This window comes from Anneissia japonica, unplaced genomic scaffold, assembly GCF_011630105.1.
Source record: "Anneissia japonica isolate Jap-2015-1 unplaced genomic scaffold, ASM1163010v1 scaffold3867_len840240_cov202, whole genome shotgun sequence".
In the NCBI taxonomy this organism is placed as follows: domain Eukaryota; kingdom Metazoa; phylum Echinodermata; class Crinoidea; order Comatulida; family Comatulidae; genus Anneissia; species Anneissia japonica.
Genome location: NW_022715965.1, coordinates 688,406 through 706,140, shown reverse-complemented (window position 1 = coordinate 706,140; position 17,735 = coordinate 688,406). Strand labels below are relative to the sequence as shown.

Genomic DNA, 17,735 nt, shown 5'->3' with positions numbered 1-17,735 from the left:
TACCTAAACTATTATGTAATGAAGTCACTGTAGACAACATACATTATCTTGGTAAATTTTGAAATTTTTGTAGAGTACTATAAAAAAAATTTTAAAGTTACTAATTTAAATATGCGAGGCAGAAATACCCATTTTTCTAGCACAAAACATTACTGTACGGTAGTAAGCACCACCACGACCTGGTTAGCTGGATCCCCATTGTGTCAAAGCGTAATTGTGTGTCTCGCATTAAAAAAAAATTATATAGAAAGCATTATTGTTTGCGCCCAACAAACACTTTAAATTTGGTACAGTAAAAATGTTTCAAATGAACTTTTTGAGGATCGAGTGCTTAATAGTTTTTATGTTAGTGGTACTATTTATTTATTTATTCTTTTATTTTGTAGTTCCTAAAAAATCTAAATGGGAAAGGCATTCCCACTTACATGCATTGTGAATACATATAAAATTTAGAGAACTCTACTTCAACCGCAAAGATAATAAAACAATTTATCACTCACAAACATGGACACAGACACACATGGACACGGACACGAACACACACCAAAACTGTGAAGGATACAGTCAGCAACTAAAGCAACACTAATGAGAAACATACCAATTATACTCAACTACCTGTTAACTCGAGGTAAAAGTAATAAATTTTCATAAAATTTTAATTTTCAAACTATTTGAAAATTGATTCAATTAAATGTCACAAAATATTACACATGTTTTCAGCATGTCAAATTATGTTTTTCTCTGCCTACATCTGTTTGAAACATCAACAAAAAATTACTACATTGTTAGAATGAGGTGTAGCATACGATCAGTCATGGCATATTTAAAAGCCTGTCTGAATTTTAACCATCTGTTTAGTAATACACAAATCAATCGGTCAAATTAATTCTTTCTGTATTTTGTTTCATTGTTTGTGATAATCATAAAGAACTTGCTACTCAACTCAGCCTCGGGGTAAATTCAATCTAAATTTTTATGTGTTAAAATGATTTATTCACTGTACCAAGAAAATCTGACATTAACAGAATAAATTATTAAATATGTTTCAACAATATTGCAGGTGCTGTTAATACTCATTGTATCTTGCTCATTTGAATAACAGGTGTTAATGGTTAATTATGACTTTTATAAGTTATATTAAAAATGATTTATTCACCATACCAAGAAAATTTGACACTAAGAGAATAAATTATTAAATAAGTTATAATTTTTAACAATCTGTGCCCTTGATTAATTCTGTTTTATTACACATTTGGGAAATTATTGAAACCGGAGCTCTGGTTTAGTGAGTATAATTCTTTCATTTTATTCCAAAGAACTATAGTTCAAATCTCTGCTAAAATAGCAAGATTTGTTTGAAACCAAATAAACTATGTGTTGATAAACCATTGGTGTTCTTTTTATAATCAAATCTGCTGGTTGAATAGCCACTCCGCCTCTAAAGTGATGTTTAGCGCATCTTGGGCCTCAAGTGTTAGCCCTCTGTTCTTCATAATAGATAATTAACAATCATCTTCCTATACTGTACATTTTAGAACCCCTCTGTTGAGTATAGTCGCACATGGGTTTGTCCTGTTGGTCACATTATTAGCGCAGTTGTGCTGCTTATTTCTCCACAGTACTAATCTAAATTTGTTCATAATAGCCTATATACTTTGTGTCTACTTGGCTAAGAATTAACTATATGGCCCCGCCCACCCTTGACCGTCACCATCATTTCACTGTACACAATAAAGTAACACATGATCAGATATAGTGTGATTCGGTCGTGATTTATTACGACAAAAGGCAAATGGACCGTCACACACGATCGGTCCCTAAATTAATTTCCATAGCAAAAATTCTTAAAAAGTGGCCAAAAAGCCAAGCGGCAGGGTGCCGTAGCGCCCTAGTGTATTGGAGGAGGAAGGAATTGTAGGCAGGAAAAGAATTTTCAAGGAGTTATCGGTGCACGGAGCGAGGTAATTTCAATCCGCAACGAGAAAAGGGGTCTGGTTATGTATCCACACAAGAAAATGCAATAGATTGAAATTATTACGCCGACCTACGCCCATTGACACAAAGAGTTTTTCCGCTGATGTCGGAAAATTTATTTTCATTTATTTCATGATGTTTGTTTATTTCATTTATTAATTTCCTTATTACCTGGGGTAAGTTCAACATCAATTCTTTTCTTGAATTCTATTATAGCAAATGTTGACTTCTGATCATCTTACTTCACTACTTTTCAAAATTTATTGACAATATATAGAGGAAATAAAGACAAAACCACAACAGACTGTGTGCCATGGTGTGACATTATGCAGGGGCTTAAAAGAAAACAATTACTCAAAAATCCAAATGCAAGCGATAATTCACATTGTTTAGATTGATTGACGTGTGTCACACTGAACTGTGGATTTCAGTATAGAATTAAAATTTAAGTTTATTTTTGAAAGAGGACATATAAAAATATATATTTTTTTTAAACAAATGGTCCATTGATTATATTAAGATATAACATGGACATTCCAAAAAACTAATAAAAAACCAAAATTAAATGTTTTTTTTCCAATAAATTCATCCACAAACACATTTAACTGAAGTGAAATAAGATACAGTGACCTTTTTACTTTTGCAATACTCTTGATAAATGTTGATTTTCCAATATTGATTCACGCTACAGTACATGTCACTACACATTACTGTATGAGTACCAGTCCCACGATTCCTATGTTCGACTTCCTTCCTTAATATTTGCTTTTTTAATGTTGAACAGGTGAACTTATAATTTTTAGCCCACTTGAATCCAAGATGAAAATGTAAAAATTCTGTATAATCCAGTCTTGATTTGCTGCATTGGAATGTATCTATATTGCTACATCACCTTGTAAGCAACTCGTTAAATTACATCATAAATCCTCACTTTACTCATTTGCATAACAGGTGATAATGTTTAATATTTTTAATCAATGAGTTGTCACATTCTTGGCCTTTTTAATTCTTTCACCTATAAAAAATAACACACGTTGATTTACACTCGGACTTAATCATTGTGAATTATCATTTGCTTTAGTTTCTAGGAGGAGGTGAAATTTTCATTTGACCTTTTAAAATATATTGCCTTAATATACAGAATGATAGAATTTATGTTTATCATTAACACATTCCTCATTCTAATAAATCTAATGGTCACACCAACTAGTCCTGTTTAATAGCATGTTATAAGCCACACTTTAGGTCATGCCACAGGCTCTACTAGAGGTTATGCTAACAGTTACACTACAAATCGGTCAGAGGTTGAGGTCAAGTATTATCTGATACATTTCATCAGTTTTGACCTTCAAAATCAGATGTGATCATTTTTCCAATTTTCAAATGAAAAATTTTACCTAAAGAAAAATTACATTATTTTAATAGAAAAATTTTGAGTAGGTTTTTTTTTTAAAAATCTTTTTTTAGAGTTCTTTTAGGCTGTTTGTTGAAATAGAGGCAGCCAACAGATGTCAAAATAGGACAAACGAGAGAGGATTATCGTTACTGCCACATTTGCTGTAATAATGTGTATTAAGGTCCTGTCATAAAAGTATAATTTTACCATGTTTGTAATTTATTTCTACTAATAGTTGTAAATTACTTGGTCAGGTGACCAACCATGAAACTAAACACCATTACCTTTTGTAATTATACTATTCATTTATAGTTTCTTAACAATTTCATCTGCCAAACAGCGAATATCACCAATGTTTTGTACAAAACTTTACACTTTATATTTTTGTACAAGATGTTCCCTTTTTTTTTTCTTTTATATTACTAATGTTTTAAGTTACTTCGTCAAAGGTAAAAGAAGATGCCATTTTTAGCCAGGCTCTGGAGGGAAAGAAAAATGTTGTTTTTGTGTTTGTTTTTTAAAACACAAAAAGGGTGTTTGACGAAAAAGTTGGGAACGGTTAATGAGATACAGATTTTTTGATAATTAAAAACTTAGGGGGAAATGGTAGTTACACATATTGTTTCCTGAGTTTTTAAATATTCATTAACTTTTCCTGAATTTTTCTCAGACACCCTATTTATGTTCCAGGAAAATCAGTTGTAAAACATATCAAAAAATTGTTTTCGTCCAGAGGCTGGCTTTTAAGGAACATTTAAAAAATAATAAAGAATAAGGAGACCAGCCCTATGGAGATTGTTGAAATGTAAATTAACTTGCCTTCGGATGGATCTTTCTGGGTAACAAGAAATTTATATTAATTAAATATATATACTGCTGTCTGAATCAACTCTTATCAAAAACAAAATTTGAAGGACTTTAATAATATTGTAGTTGGTATAAGTTACGCTTGGGCATCCTACATTTGTAGCTGAAGTAAATCGCACATTTAGATGTTTATTATGTTTTCTGTAGAAGTAAAGATATCTATAATAATAGGCTTATTTTTGTTTCAAAAATATTTGTTCAGACTTGGCGTCTGAAAGGGATGTTAGATACAAAAAATATAGTTTTTTTTTTAAAGAAAAGATTGGTAATTACTTGGTAGGAGTAGATTCAGCCTCTCTATGTTGTCCTTGGATTTAAGGTAAACAGAAAAGGGATTTAGAAATTGCCAATTAATCTTTCGCAACCTTGAGAAAAATAGATGAAAAACAAATTCTGTTTGTCCGTCACATCTGCTCTTTATCTGTCTCACTTCCCATCACGCTGCGACGTACTTTGCCACAAAAGACAAATCTATATGAAAAAGTAAATCAATGGGTGTTATTAAAAGAATATTTTATTAGAATTATAGAGGTTAAAAATGATACAATTTCATTTTTATGTGATTTGTTTCTTTTTTGTCTCCCTCATGATCTGGATACTCGAGTCTGTATTTACGTTCCTGTTCATTCAACGTAGCTGTAGAGTAGTTGTTGAACTATTTCAAAATGATGGCTTTATTCCCCTGTCGTTCCTCCACAAACTCACTTTGGCAAATGGTGTGCATAAATCACGCATTATGCTCCACGAAACTGACATACAAGTCATGTTAAGCGAGTTCGCTTAATTACTGCTACTAAGATGATTCATTTGAGCTGTCCAGCATTTTGGTCGATTTTGCGGCTGAGTTATGATTGCGATATGAGTTTTTCCATTTTCTTTCTTTCCGATGGACTTATGATTACGTACAATACTTTCAAAACACTGAATTCTATGATGAGATAATCGTTTTCATGTTATGCACTCGTAGACTGGGACATCCGTTGTAATTATTTATGGCCTTAATGTGGAAGTTATTCATTGGTTGTACTGTAATTTTGATATGTGATTGATTGATCAAATAATTAAGAAATGCAAGATAATTGAATTTGTCTACTGTTAGCATTCTGAATCTGCTGGTTAAGTATGTTATTAACATCTTCCAACTATTAAACTTTTTAAATATAAATAAGATATGCAAATCATGTAATAAATTGTGGAAATTTTCATTCTAGGTTGGTAGTATTACGTTCACAGTACTGTCTATTGTTAATTGCTAACGTAATTACCTGGTACAGTTTGTAGAATAATACAATAATATTAACAATAGTATTTCATCATGACTGTTTTGAAAACGGACTAATACTAGAAACAACAAATATTGTGATATTCAACAATTGATTGATACAGTTTTGTCTACAGGTATATTCCTGTCAGATTTTTGTATCTTCAATGATAACAGATGTATGTTATGATATTGTTTAATTAGCTTTGTGGATTAAGTTTAGCTATGAGCCTCATGTGCCAACACCTTGGTAGGTGAACTGACACCACAAAGCTGACCTAATTCCACATATGTTTAACCACGTAGGAAAAATACTGTATGAAGATTCTGATTGGTCAATTTGTTCTTGCAAGTCTGGCTATGAGAAATTTTGTGGCAATTCTCTTTCCCACTGTATACATCTGATCATATGTTTTTTTTAAGTCTAAAATATACATACTGTACTGTAGTGTATTTTAAGACTCCACCTTGGGAGGTAGAATTTGCACCAAAAATAAAGGATGAGCATGTGGAATTTGGTTAGCCATTCATAAAAGCCTGAGAGTTAAGCTAAATTTTCTTGAAGGCTAATTCTTTTTCCCACTGTATAAATCATATGTTTATTCTTATTTTCAAAAGAATAATTTTTAAAATCATAATTAAAGAGTTGAAAGAAGCAGTTCCGTACAATTATGGATTTGCAGCCATTGTAATTAATTTGTCTAAAAACTGACGCAATTAAATATAATCGCGTTATTAATATCACATGTGAAAACATAAATAGAATATCCAAATGAAAATAATTAGCAAATTCGATGATTAATACTGAATGTAGTATTCGACGGAAGGAATTCACATTTAAAAGGGAACACCCATCTTCCAACAAGGCAGTGACACGGAAGAATATGAGTATATGGGAGTAATGAGGATTGAATGGCGGGCATATAGGTTAGGACGATATGCATACACTGTGTCGTAAAGAATTATCAATTTACATTAAACTGACATTTGTCAGTGGTATATGAGGTCAGATGCATAGGACAGAGTAATTGAATCATATTCTGAAGTGATTAATTTGGATTTCTAGAAGTACTTGTGTTTAGCCAGAAAGCGGGAGCTAGATGGTAATTAAATAGTCATGCGAGACTACAACTGTATTCAAACTGTCAATTGCGTCGTGGATCCCAGATCGTAGAGTCTGAAATCCCCAAAAAAATTCTTGGATATTACCACGATCTTACGGGGTAGAAAATGCTGACATTTCCTTGCAAAATACTGGAATCATACAAAATGAAGATCGAGTGATTTTCATGTATATACTGAAATGTTGTGATCAGCAACCAAGAAATATTAATTTGGTCCAATTTTGATACTGTGTATGATCAATGAAGAACCTTCTTCCTTTTTTGTTATTGATTCAGTTTGCTTTTGGGTAATCCCTAGGCTCTGTTGATTGTACAATTTAAATGATTTGTTCTCTTTTGTTAATGTAAATTATTTTGTTTTTGAAAATGTTATTCCACAATAAAGCTTTGAATGATATAAATGAATTGTCATTTCCTGGAAATAAATATTTATTAATGCTTGGATCTTTACAGTCTGCAAACCAAGAGATTTCTACTAAAGAGATTTTCATGCAAGCTATTATATTGGTCTCATGTTTTCCTTAAGATATCAGTTTGAAAATCACGGATATTTTTCAAAATGTACCAGAATTTAAAACAAAATTTAACTTTTCTCAACAAAAAAATATGTTTGATTTTATGGTACTTGGTCTGAAAACCTGCAATATTTTTACAAAAGACACCAAATTTTCCGAAAACCCACTCTTTTTAATACTTTGATAAAAAAAAGATTGTGAACATTTGACTTGGTGTGATTGAACTTCTTCAGTTTCCAGTTCCAAATTATGGAAATCAGCCAGGACATTAGAATGGAATGACGTATAAATTGGTGGTGAAATGTGGCTCTATGGGGAGTCTCTCTCTAATGTTGTCATACTATGACTTTTTTGACATTTGCCAAAAGTACAACCAGTTTATATTGGCTTTCACTGTTGTACGAATGTCTTATTGTATATATAAGTAGGTTCTATTTAATGGATATACTGCGTTGGAAATAATATCGTACTCTTGCCGACTTTAATGCAAATAATTTAATGAGTTGCTTAAAAGCAGAACATTAAGAACATATAGTACACTAGGTTGTGATAAATTGTTCTTTCTAGAAAATAGAACAACTTGTTCCTGGCCATCAGTTTTTACACCCTCCAATTGCCTTTGGTTTGCTTTCTTAAGTCTTTTCTTAAGTGCAAAAATATTTTGTGTTGTAATTATTAACACTGAACTTTCTGTATTCAATTTGATAGCTGTAAATTAAAGTTTGAGGTATGCTAAAATCAATAATTTTATTTATTACTTACATTGTACAGTATTTGCTTGTTTGTCATACATTTGACCGGAGTATATAAGCCAGCAGTAGCATACACTAGTTGCCTGATGACATGTGACACATTGAAACACCTCATTAATTAGAATTAGAATTTTTATATATAATTTGGTGATCGTTTCATTTGTCATGTAATTGACAATTAAACTACATAAAATGATTGTAATAGATAAATCAGATAAATGTGTTAAAATTTGTGACCTTAATAAATATGTAACTGACAAAATGTCTTAAATTTGGTATGGCATAAATGTTACTAAGGGACATGGAAATGGACTAAAATATAATGAATAAATCAACTAAAATAATAGAATAAAAACAATCGAGTACTGTCATCATATTTTTCCTTTATTAATATTAATTAGCATGATAAATATCCAAACTTAATGTCAACTATATAAAAAATAATGTTATACAAAGGTCCCAATAGTTATGGTTTTAATATTATAAATCATTAAAAGTACAAGTTTTCTTAAAGCAAAAACATTTTTTTTATGATGAAATAATTGATGGCCCAAATATAGTACTTTATTCTTCACGTAATTGTTATTTATGAAAACGGACAACCCTATTTTGCCGCATACAATGGTTGAATAATGTGCTTTGCTTTATAATCGCTTCATTAATGATATCAATTTCACCGATAATGGTACCGATGATGCGTTGTTAATGGTTACAGTAATTTTGGTATGACTAATGATGATAGATAACAAATAACAGTTACATATCAATTACTTAACCCCCTCCCCCAGCCCCCCCGGTACAGCATGATGTGTGGGATGCAAAAATCAATAAGCAAATTTTTAAGTCGAACAAATTTCCCTTGCATTGAGCAAACAAAGCAATTTCGGAGTCTCTCTTAATGACATGTGCTCCCATCAACCACAATGCACTTAGTCGTCATGACAACAGATGACTGTATTATCTACTCTGCATTTGCTCTTTCATTAAGTTAATTAGATTGAATGGATGGTCGAATTAATTACAAGGCTCTTAGGAGTTAATTCCGAGTTGCTATGGTGATAAATGAGTGAACTTGTTTTCAGTAGTGAATGGATGATTCATTGCTAAAGAAAAAAAATGAAGAAAAAATTTATCAAACAATTAAAAAAATATCGCTGTTTACATTAAGTTAAGTGAAGTGTGCAAATTGTTATCTGCACCTCAATATCACCTTTTCCTTCCCTATTGTCTGTTCCAACTAATTTTTCCGTGTTCATTTCTCATCCTCCTCTCTTTACAATAACCTTCCCAATTCTCATCTTGTTTCTATATCAAGTTACTCCGTCAAAACCACAATTTTCTTTCCCAGCTATATCTTACCTACTTCCAACATTATATTCTCTTTTCAAATCCTCATTTTTCATTAATTCCTTATATTCCTCTTCTCATATTGTATTATTTGCATTATTATTTTTTTTTATTTGTATTGTAATTATTATGATCTCCTCTCTTGCATCATCATCTTCCTCCTCTCCTCTTCCATTCCGTATGAAGATTCCCAAATCAAATTGAAATTTAGCAATTCCATATATATACTGTAGGCAATAATGTCCATCGTCATCATCATCCTCTGCATCCTTGTCTTATCATCTCACTCTTTCTTCTTTTATCATTACCTACATTGTTAATATTCATTTGAATTTCACATACCATCATCATAATCACCATCATTTATATAGATGACCTTTGTCCTTTCTATCCCCACAAAATTGTTGTTCAAGGTTTCAATAATTATTTTGAAAACTGAAAAATCAGTGTCTAATTTAAAAAATTTGTACTTGGCCTCAATTTCCTTAATAATAGCGTACTTTATGAGGTTTGAGGCAAATTAATTTCGCCTTAGAGGCAGATGAATTCAAATTTTATTATTAACTAACTAACTGAACTTCAGCTTAATTAGTTTACTGCTTGCACTTAATTTTCAGTAAAGCATAGCAGAAATAAAAACATGAATATTTAATTTTTATTCTTTCTGCTTTTATTATAGGGACAATTTCAAAGAAATTTTCTAACCGGGTTTAATTATAACAACAACGGACGAATCATTCCGACGAATCATTTAAACCAAAATAACATGTCAGAGGTAGGTTGAATTTTAAATCACAGAAGTTTTGTTGACTTAAACCGGGCGCACACTGCATAGTACAACTATGTTCTCTGTGAACACTTGACGCAGTCTGAACGCATTGTCATTGAAAACAATCTGTTGTGCACGTCATCCTGTTATGTTTTGTGTAGAATTGCGTCGGTTGATGACTGTCAGGCACAGTGTGCTTCCGGCTTTACATACAAACATAAATTTCGCGATATTTTCGGTTTTGTACTGTACCGATGGTAGTTAGATTGCTTTTGATTTTTGCAGTGTTTGGTACACCACAGATATCAGGAAAGTTGAAAGATGATTATTTTTTTTTGTGGGGTCCCTCCGGTTGTGAATTAGGCATTTTACTGGGAGATAATCCCCTACTCTCGTTCAAAGAGTGCTCTGCATTATTGCTCACAGCTTAAGCTTCGCATCTGAATGATGGTGCTATGCCAGCCCCCTGACCCCAGCCAAAGGGCAGGACACCTCCTTACAAAACCTGTGAAATCATATCAATTTCAAATCTGTTAAGTTGGCAACCGTGAGTAAAGAGTATGTCTTGGGCCATTTATCTCTTAAATTTTTTGGGGAAAAAAACTCTATTGTTCTCTCTGCCTTGGACCAGGTGCTATCTATAATCTTACCACTTGTTCCAAAATACAAAAACAAAGATGATTCATTAGTTGTCAAGCTTGCTCTCATTGTGAAAACAAACAAACCAAGTAAATGGGACAATAAAACTAAAAGTAAGATCTGTCAAACAAAATTGTATTGTGATGTCAGAATACAAAGAACTAAAATCTTCCAACTGATTGGGAAAATTTTCCTTTTGTTTGGAATTATTATTTTTTTCTTTTAATATTTATGATGAGTATTGTTCAGCATTTCATACTAATTATTCACCTGATAACACACATTTCCCAGAACTCTCCTGTTCATTTTATTGTTATTGTTGGTGGCAGCATTGATAGTGAGGAGTAACTAATATTATTTGTTTTCATATATCTTTTGCCAATTTCTATATTAGTCACAGACATGTTACACCAATTTAAAGATTTTTGATTGGTTTGTTGCACTTTCTTAACACAAAATTATTTCATTTCATTTTGAAAAAATAAAATTTTTGAATAATATTTTTTTCCTTTTTGTAGACATTTCACACCCCCAGCTTTGGTGATGATGAGTTCACAATCCCACAAATCTCTCCACCGGCAACTACAAATATCTCTAGTATGCCATTTGATGCTCCGGCACCAGTATCAACCAGCTTTAGAGATTCTTTAGCAGATGCCAGCTTTCCAGGAGAAGGCCTTCCAGAGTCATCACAAGGCATACAACAGATGACACCATCCCAGAGGATGTCTCAAGGCAGTGGAGGGATGCCGCCGGGAGGCGCAGGGATTCCTCCAGTGATGTCACAACCAGTAATCACCTCAAATTACACCACCACTACAACGCAATACACACAACCTCTGTCACATATAACTGAAGCGCTTCCCTCCACTACTGGTACAGGTTTCTCACACAACGCTGTTGTCAATCCACAGTTTCCACCACAGAATGTCTTCATTCCACCGATCACGGAGAATGAGTCGTTCTTCAGACAGGAGACTCCTTCAACCACATTCCACATGTCAAACGTCCCACTCATGTACAGTCAAGAGCAACCACTCAGCCAGTTCTCAACTATCAGCCACTCTGCAATGAATGACCAGCTAGGCATGCAACTAGGCCGGATGCAGGGCAGAGGTATGGCACCAGGATTGGAACATCTTGGGCACGGGGCATCACCTAGTAGTAGCACGAAAAGCTCACCAGTGAAGGAATCAACAAGTGATGACAGCGATGATAACACACCTTTAGCACAGGTATGGTGGTGTAGTGTGTATTAATCATTATAATCTTCTTATGAAGGTCAGAATAATGTGACTGAAAGAGACAACAAACCAGTGATTCTTCTCAGCACCATGTTAAAAGCATGATTTAACTGGAAATTTGTTTTAATTGCAAATTTTCCATGCAAACCTTTAAGAAATATATTATGACTATTATAGTTGTCTTTCTAAAGCTTGCTTTACACATAGATACCTTGGTGATGACAAAGATTAATTTAAAATAAACATTATCTGAATGGGGTTGGAAATTCATACTTTATGTTTGTTGGAATTCTGAACTTTTTCTTAGCTGTGATTGGCCATGGTGAAAGCCTGATCCCAATACTTCTCTGTGCTGTGAATCATGCCAAAATACTTGATCAACATAACACCAAACACACAGAATCTGGCCCTAGTTTCTTCAGCTATTGGTATGTTTCATAATCAGTCAATTCATTTTATAGTATGTGGCGAAGAAAGCAGCCGAGAAGGAAACAAAGGGTAAGAAAAGACCTGCAAAGCGAAAAAAGAAGAAGGACCCGAACGAGCCACAGAAGCCCGTATCAGCATATGCGCTCTTCTTTAGGGATACACAGGCGGCTATCAAAGGTCAAAATCCCAACGCGACATTTGGTGAAGTTTCAAAGATTGTGGCATCGATGTGGGACAGTCTGGATGCCGAACAAAAACAGGTAAATTGATAGGAAAAATTTTAAGAGAAAAGTACTTCAAAATTTGGCAATATCATAATAATTTGTGTATTAATTATGATTAATTTATTTGCTAGACCTCGAGTTGAGATGAAAAGGTAGTTAAAAGCTTGTTCTTTATGTAAAACACCAAAAACACCAAATAATGCTGTAATAAACTATATAAAGTTTAAATAAAGTATAAAATAGTATAATAAATGTTTATATTATTATTTTAAAACTAATTGACTTGGAATTGTCCATAAATTTCATAAATTGACAACTACAAAAAAATAGATTAATTATAGATTGCATATGTTCATCTAAAGTAACTTAATAATTTGATTTGTATGGTGCCCGATATTAATTGCTATGTAAAATCAATAATAGGAATTAAATTGAACAAGTTCTTAAAAATATCTAGGTTATGAGATAAGCAACAACACCTTACAGAAAGGCCTTCGAGTCAGTGTGGCAGCCAATTCAATTTGAAATACATTACACAAAAAAAATTAAATTGGGATGATAAATTTTGAAATTATAATTTTTTGTACAATTTTGTATTATTTGGAATTTTGCTTTGTAGTACTACAGTTATTTAGCTTCAATTGAATATTAGCATGAGAATAATTTACTCACTAATTTAAAAATGAATAAATATTAGTGTCTAATATATCTGGATAGATATTAAATTAGCTGTATAAAAGCTATGTCCAAATTATAATTTTCTTGTACAAACAACTGTTGTATGCCCATATATAGTCATGATGTGCCTATATATGGGCATGATGTGATGTCATGCTCATATTTAGGCATGTCACTCAAAGTTTGTCATATAAAATTTGGTTTGGGCAAAGCTTTAATCAATTAAAGGATTTTCAGTGAAAAGCTGGTGAATCCATTTTTTTTAAAATTAAAATTTAAAAAATAAACCTAATAATTTTTGGAGAAAAAAAATGAAATACAGTGTAAATAATGTGTTTAAAATTAAAAAAAAAAAATTTAATCTAAAAATATTAAAAAAATAAAATTTAAATAAAAATACATAATAAAAATAGTTTTTATCTTACCTTTGAAATTAGCTATTTAGTTATCTTATTTAATCATTTTAATAAGAGCAACTCAAAATTCTTTTAGGGTTTCAGATTTTACTATACAGGCAATAGATCTTTAAATAGATTCTGTTATTCAAAACTTTAAAATATTAAAATCACAGCAGTTTCAATTATTTCTTGAAGTCTTAAATTATTCATAAAAATCTTTTATTAATTTGATTTGAAACAAATCGTCAACTACAACTAGTTTTCACTCTTTCAACAATTTCTTTACTCCACGGTTGCATGACTATCAGTGCTAGCGTGCTTTCTCCGATATTTCCCAGTGGTTTCTACATTAATTATCAACGTATCAAGTTCGCAGTACACTATCTTGAATAGGTCAGCTATGATAAGATGTATATGAAGAGCACTTCATTAGGTCCTTCTTGAAGCTGGTTTGTAAATACGTGCTCGTTGGAAACCCGATATGTTTTGATCATTAGCGATGAGAAAAGGACATTCAACTTGAGCTAATCAATCAATAGATACAATTATGTTGACTCATTCTACATCTTCTAAAATTTATTTATTTTATACCTTATATTGAACTTAATGGAAAGTGCATATTTATGCATTGTTGTGCAATTCTGGTGGGTGGAGAAGAGGAAGCTGGCCTAAATTTCATAAATTTTTGAAGATAAAAAATTACATTTATGTTTAAAGCTGAGAGTGCCATATCTGGCCATCTAGGAGTGCCATAACCATACAAATGTTATGCCCCAGCCCCAATGGGGGGAGGGGGAAGGGTTGGGCTATGTTGGTCTTGACCCTCCATCTGTAGTTGTTCTTCCCTCCATCTGTAGTTGTCCTTCACCGGGACCCTTTTGTTTTTCAATCCACCACTTCTTCGATCCACCACTGTTGGTGTATACGGAATTATACTAATAATAATGTACAGTAATGTAATAATAATGATGATAATATTAATAGCAAATTTAATCACTGTTACTGTTAGTAATAAAACTGAAAATATTATATTCGGTAATAATAAAATATTACCAGTAATTAATAATATCAATATACATTTAATCTCTAACAGGTAAATTGTAATTGATAATGATAGATGTTCAATTCAATTTAATTCAAATTTAATTTCTGGAAAAACATAAAAACAAAACATGATACTGACTTCCAAGGATTGCCAAAAAGTTATAAAAACTGTCAACTGGCTCTCCTGACAGCATCATTAGAAATTAAAAATCATAACTAGAAAGCAATAATTAATATTAGTATACTGCTACAACGCATACCAATAAAGGCCAATCTGGCATGAGGAAAACAACTTATATATATATATATATATACAACAATATATTATCTTCAAAAATTAAATTGAAAATTGTAAGTAGTAAATAATTTATGGTATGAATTAGGCTTATATTGATAAAAAAATATAATGTTTTAAAATCAAATAATAAAAAAAATATATTCAATAAATATAATATTTGAATATGACCTAGAAAAAAACAAAAATAATTTAATATTGACATTGTTAATAATAATTACAAACCACAATTACATTTACTTTTTTTAGTTACTTTTTGAACTTGGTTTGACTTACCAATCATAAAAAAAATATATATATTCTCAAAAGTATGGATGTCTTTCACATGTCTATGATTTATATTTCCCAAATGTACTGATTGCAATGCATTTCATTCAAAAAATCAGTTAAATTGTAAAGGTCATAGCAACTTTATAAAATGCATTTCCTTAGCACTGTCATAAGGTAATTATACATTAAGGGAAAAAAACCTGACAAAAATGATTTATTATACTATAAATTGTCAACTTTTGTAGCAACAATTTAATGAATGTTTTCTAGAAAATATAATGATTCTCATTTGTAAGGTAATGATCTTTCCAAATCAGATTGTACATTTTTTTGTATTTTCACAGGCCTACAAGCAAAGGACAGAGGTCGCGAAGAAGGAATATTTAAAGAAACTGGCAGCCTATAGGGCAAGTCTTGTGTCAAAGGTATGTTGCTGGACTTTTGCTGCCTGATCTTTCAAGAGACGGATCTATTCGTAAAGTTGAAAAACCGCATTGTGTATGATGTTCCTGGAAATCTCCTTCGAATTACTCATTTCATTTAAACAAAATCTTAATTGTTTTAAGTGGCTTTACTTGAAGCTAAAATAATTTATGTTTGATAAAAAATACTGTAAAGGTGATATAAAAGGACATTATAGAATTTGAAGATATTATACTGTACTTGAAAATTTATGTCAGTCAGTTGTTTCAGTGAATTCCTTTGATATTTATGATGACATAAAAACATATTTTGACAAATTCAATGTAAATGATCCGCACTTGTATATTGTTGGTTGGAACCCCAGTAAACTGCTCTAAATTGCTTGGAAATTTAATTAGGAACATTACCAGAATGGTTGGCTAATACTCCAAAACATACTGCTCCAAAACTTGAAGGCTTCTTTGAAAATTTGTTTGATTTTATAATAATATGTAGGCTTTTATACAAGTAAGTCTCAGAGCACTTAAATAGTATTAATAGTAAATGAATTAGCAAAGATTCTTGACATTGTTACTTCCACATAGAAAAATCATTGTTTTTGTCTGATCTTATAGGCTGCAGTGGATCAGGCTGAGCCAGAGAAGTCACCCACCAAGCAGAAGAAGGTATCATCCCCTCCTCTGACGACCCACCCGCCTCACTCAATGCCTAGAATCATTGCACCTAAGCCACCACACATGCCACTAGCAGTATCGATGTCATCGGGCCAGCAGCCTATAATGCACCCTCAGATTGTACAGAATCCGATTGGTGGACCAATGCCAATGACCTACTCACAAGGTCACGGTGATTCAATGATGATGTCAGCACAATCTCAAATGGTATGTTACTTGCATTTTCCCCTTCAAAAATTTCACTCAATTGTACTTTCATTTTCTTTTACAGTTATTAGAGTGGCAGGCTTTCAATCATGCGTTGATGAGAGCAGCAACTTAGCTCAGTCAGTTAAAATAGTGGAAGCCACTGTGTGTGCACTGCTGACATTTAAGCCCTCCTGTGTTCAGTATGGCCCATGTACTAACAATTTGAGAAAACATATTGTATATGCCAAAGAAAATATGTATCAGGACAATATTTGAAAAAAAGAAATGTCTACAGTAGTCTGTGTTGGATGTTATTGCATGTTTTGGAATGCTTCTTAAGCTCAATGTGACAACATACTGTGATATGCCCATATTTTGACACATAACACAAATTTGTCACATAAAATTTGATAGTTTGGACAGCCTAAGGGTCATCTATTTATGACGTTTTTTCTTTTTTCCCATCAGCCCGTTGGTTCAAACGGCATGTCAGCGGCTATGTGCACTCGAAGCGGATGCAATAAACCTGCAATCATCTCACCCGATTGGGACAACGAATACTGCAGTAATGAATGCGTCGTTAGTCATTGTAGGTAAGATTCCTCTTGCATCATCTGTGTAGAAATGTTGATTCAGCATGCTCGACATTAGTAGTGCCGTTGTCACGTCACTTGCATGAGTGGCAAGCTGTTGCCGGTGTTGTTTGCTGTACTTTTCAAGTATTTGCTGTATTTTTTCTTTGTTTTGACATTTTTTAGCATAGTTTTTCATGTTTTTGGCGTATGTTTTTTTTTTTATAAATGTTCACATTTGTTAGGCAAGACTTCTATTATACTAGTGTTTTGCGAACCTGGCATTCACCAATAATGTTTATTTAAAATTTGTTTGAAATTGTTTAACTTATTTAAAAATTACATTAAAGAAATAAAAATTGTTCCATATTTTTATCCCATCTAATGCCATGAAATCTCTCAATAAAAATATTTACTTTTAGCTCTGAACTAAAAAAAAATATTAATGCCCAATGACTGACCTGTCATAGCCATATTGCATTGCATTCCCTGTTCTTAAAATTTGATTATTATTATTATTATATACTTATTTAGCGCATATCAAACTTCTCTATGCGCTGAACATTATTACCCCGGATCACTGGATCAAGCACATATGGAACACACACTCAGGCCCCATAGGGGAATTCCATAATGTTGCAGCTGTATTCA

General features: G+C 32.2%; 1 protein-coding gene across 2 annotated transcripts in view; it reads left to right on the top strand.

Annotated features, from left to right (window-relative positions):
• The first annotated feature begins 9,885 nt into the window (after positions 1-9,885).
• Positions 9,886-17,735, top strand: part of LOC117109477 (TOX high mobility group box family member 3-like) — a 10,875-nt gene continuing 3,025 nt past the window's right edge. The window contains exons 1-6 of one of the 2 annotated variants that reach the window (XM_033251837.1): positions 9,886-10,011; positions 11,163-11,879; positions 12,350-12,577; positions 15,571-15,651; positions 16,264-16,530; positions 16,981-17,101. In XM_033251837.1, the coding sequence (XP_033107728.1) occupies positions 10,003-10,011; positions 11,163-11,879; positions 12,350-12,577; positions 15,571-15,651; positions 16,264-16,530; positions 16,981-17,101 (1,423 nt within the window). In that variant the 5' untranslated portion in view covers positions 9,886-10,002. Of the gene's footprint in view, positions 10,012-11,162; positions 11,880-12,349; positions 12,578-15,570; positions 15,652-16,263; positions 16,531-16,980; positions 17,106-17,735 lie in introns of both variants that reach the window. The other variant, XM_033251836.1, reaches the window with a different exon arrangement.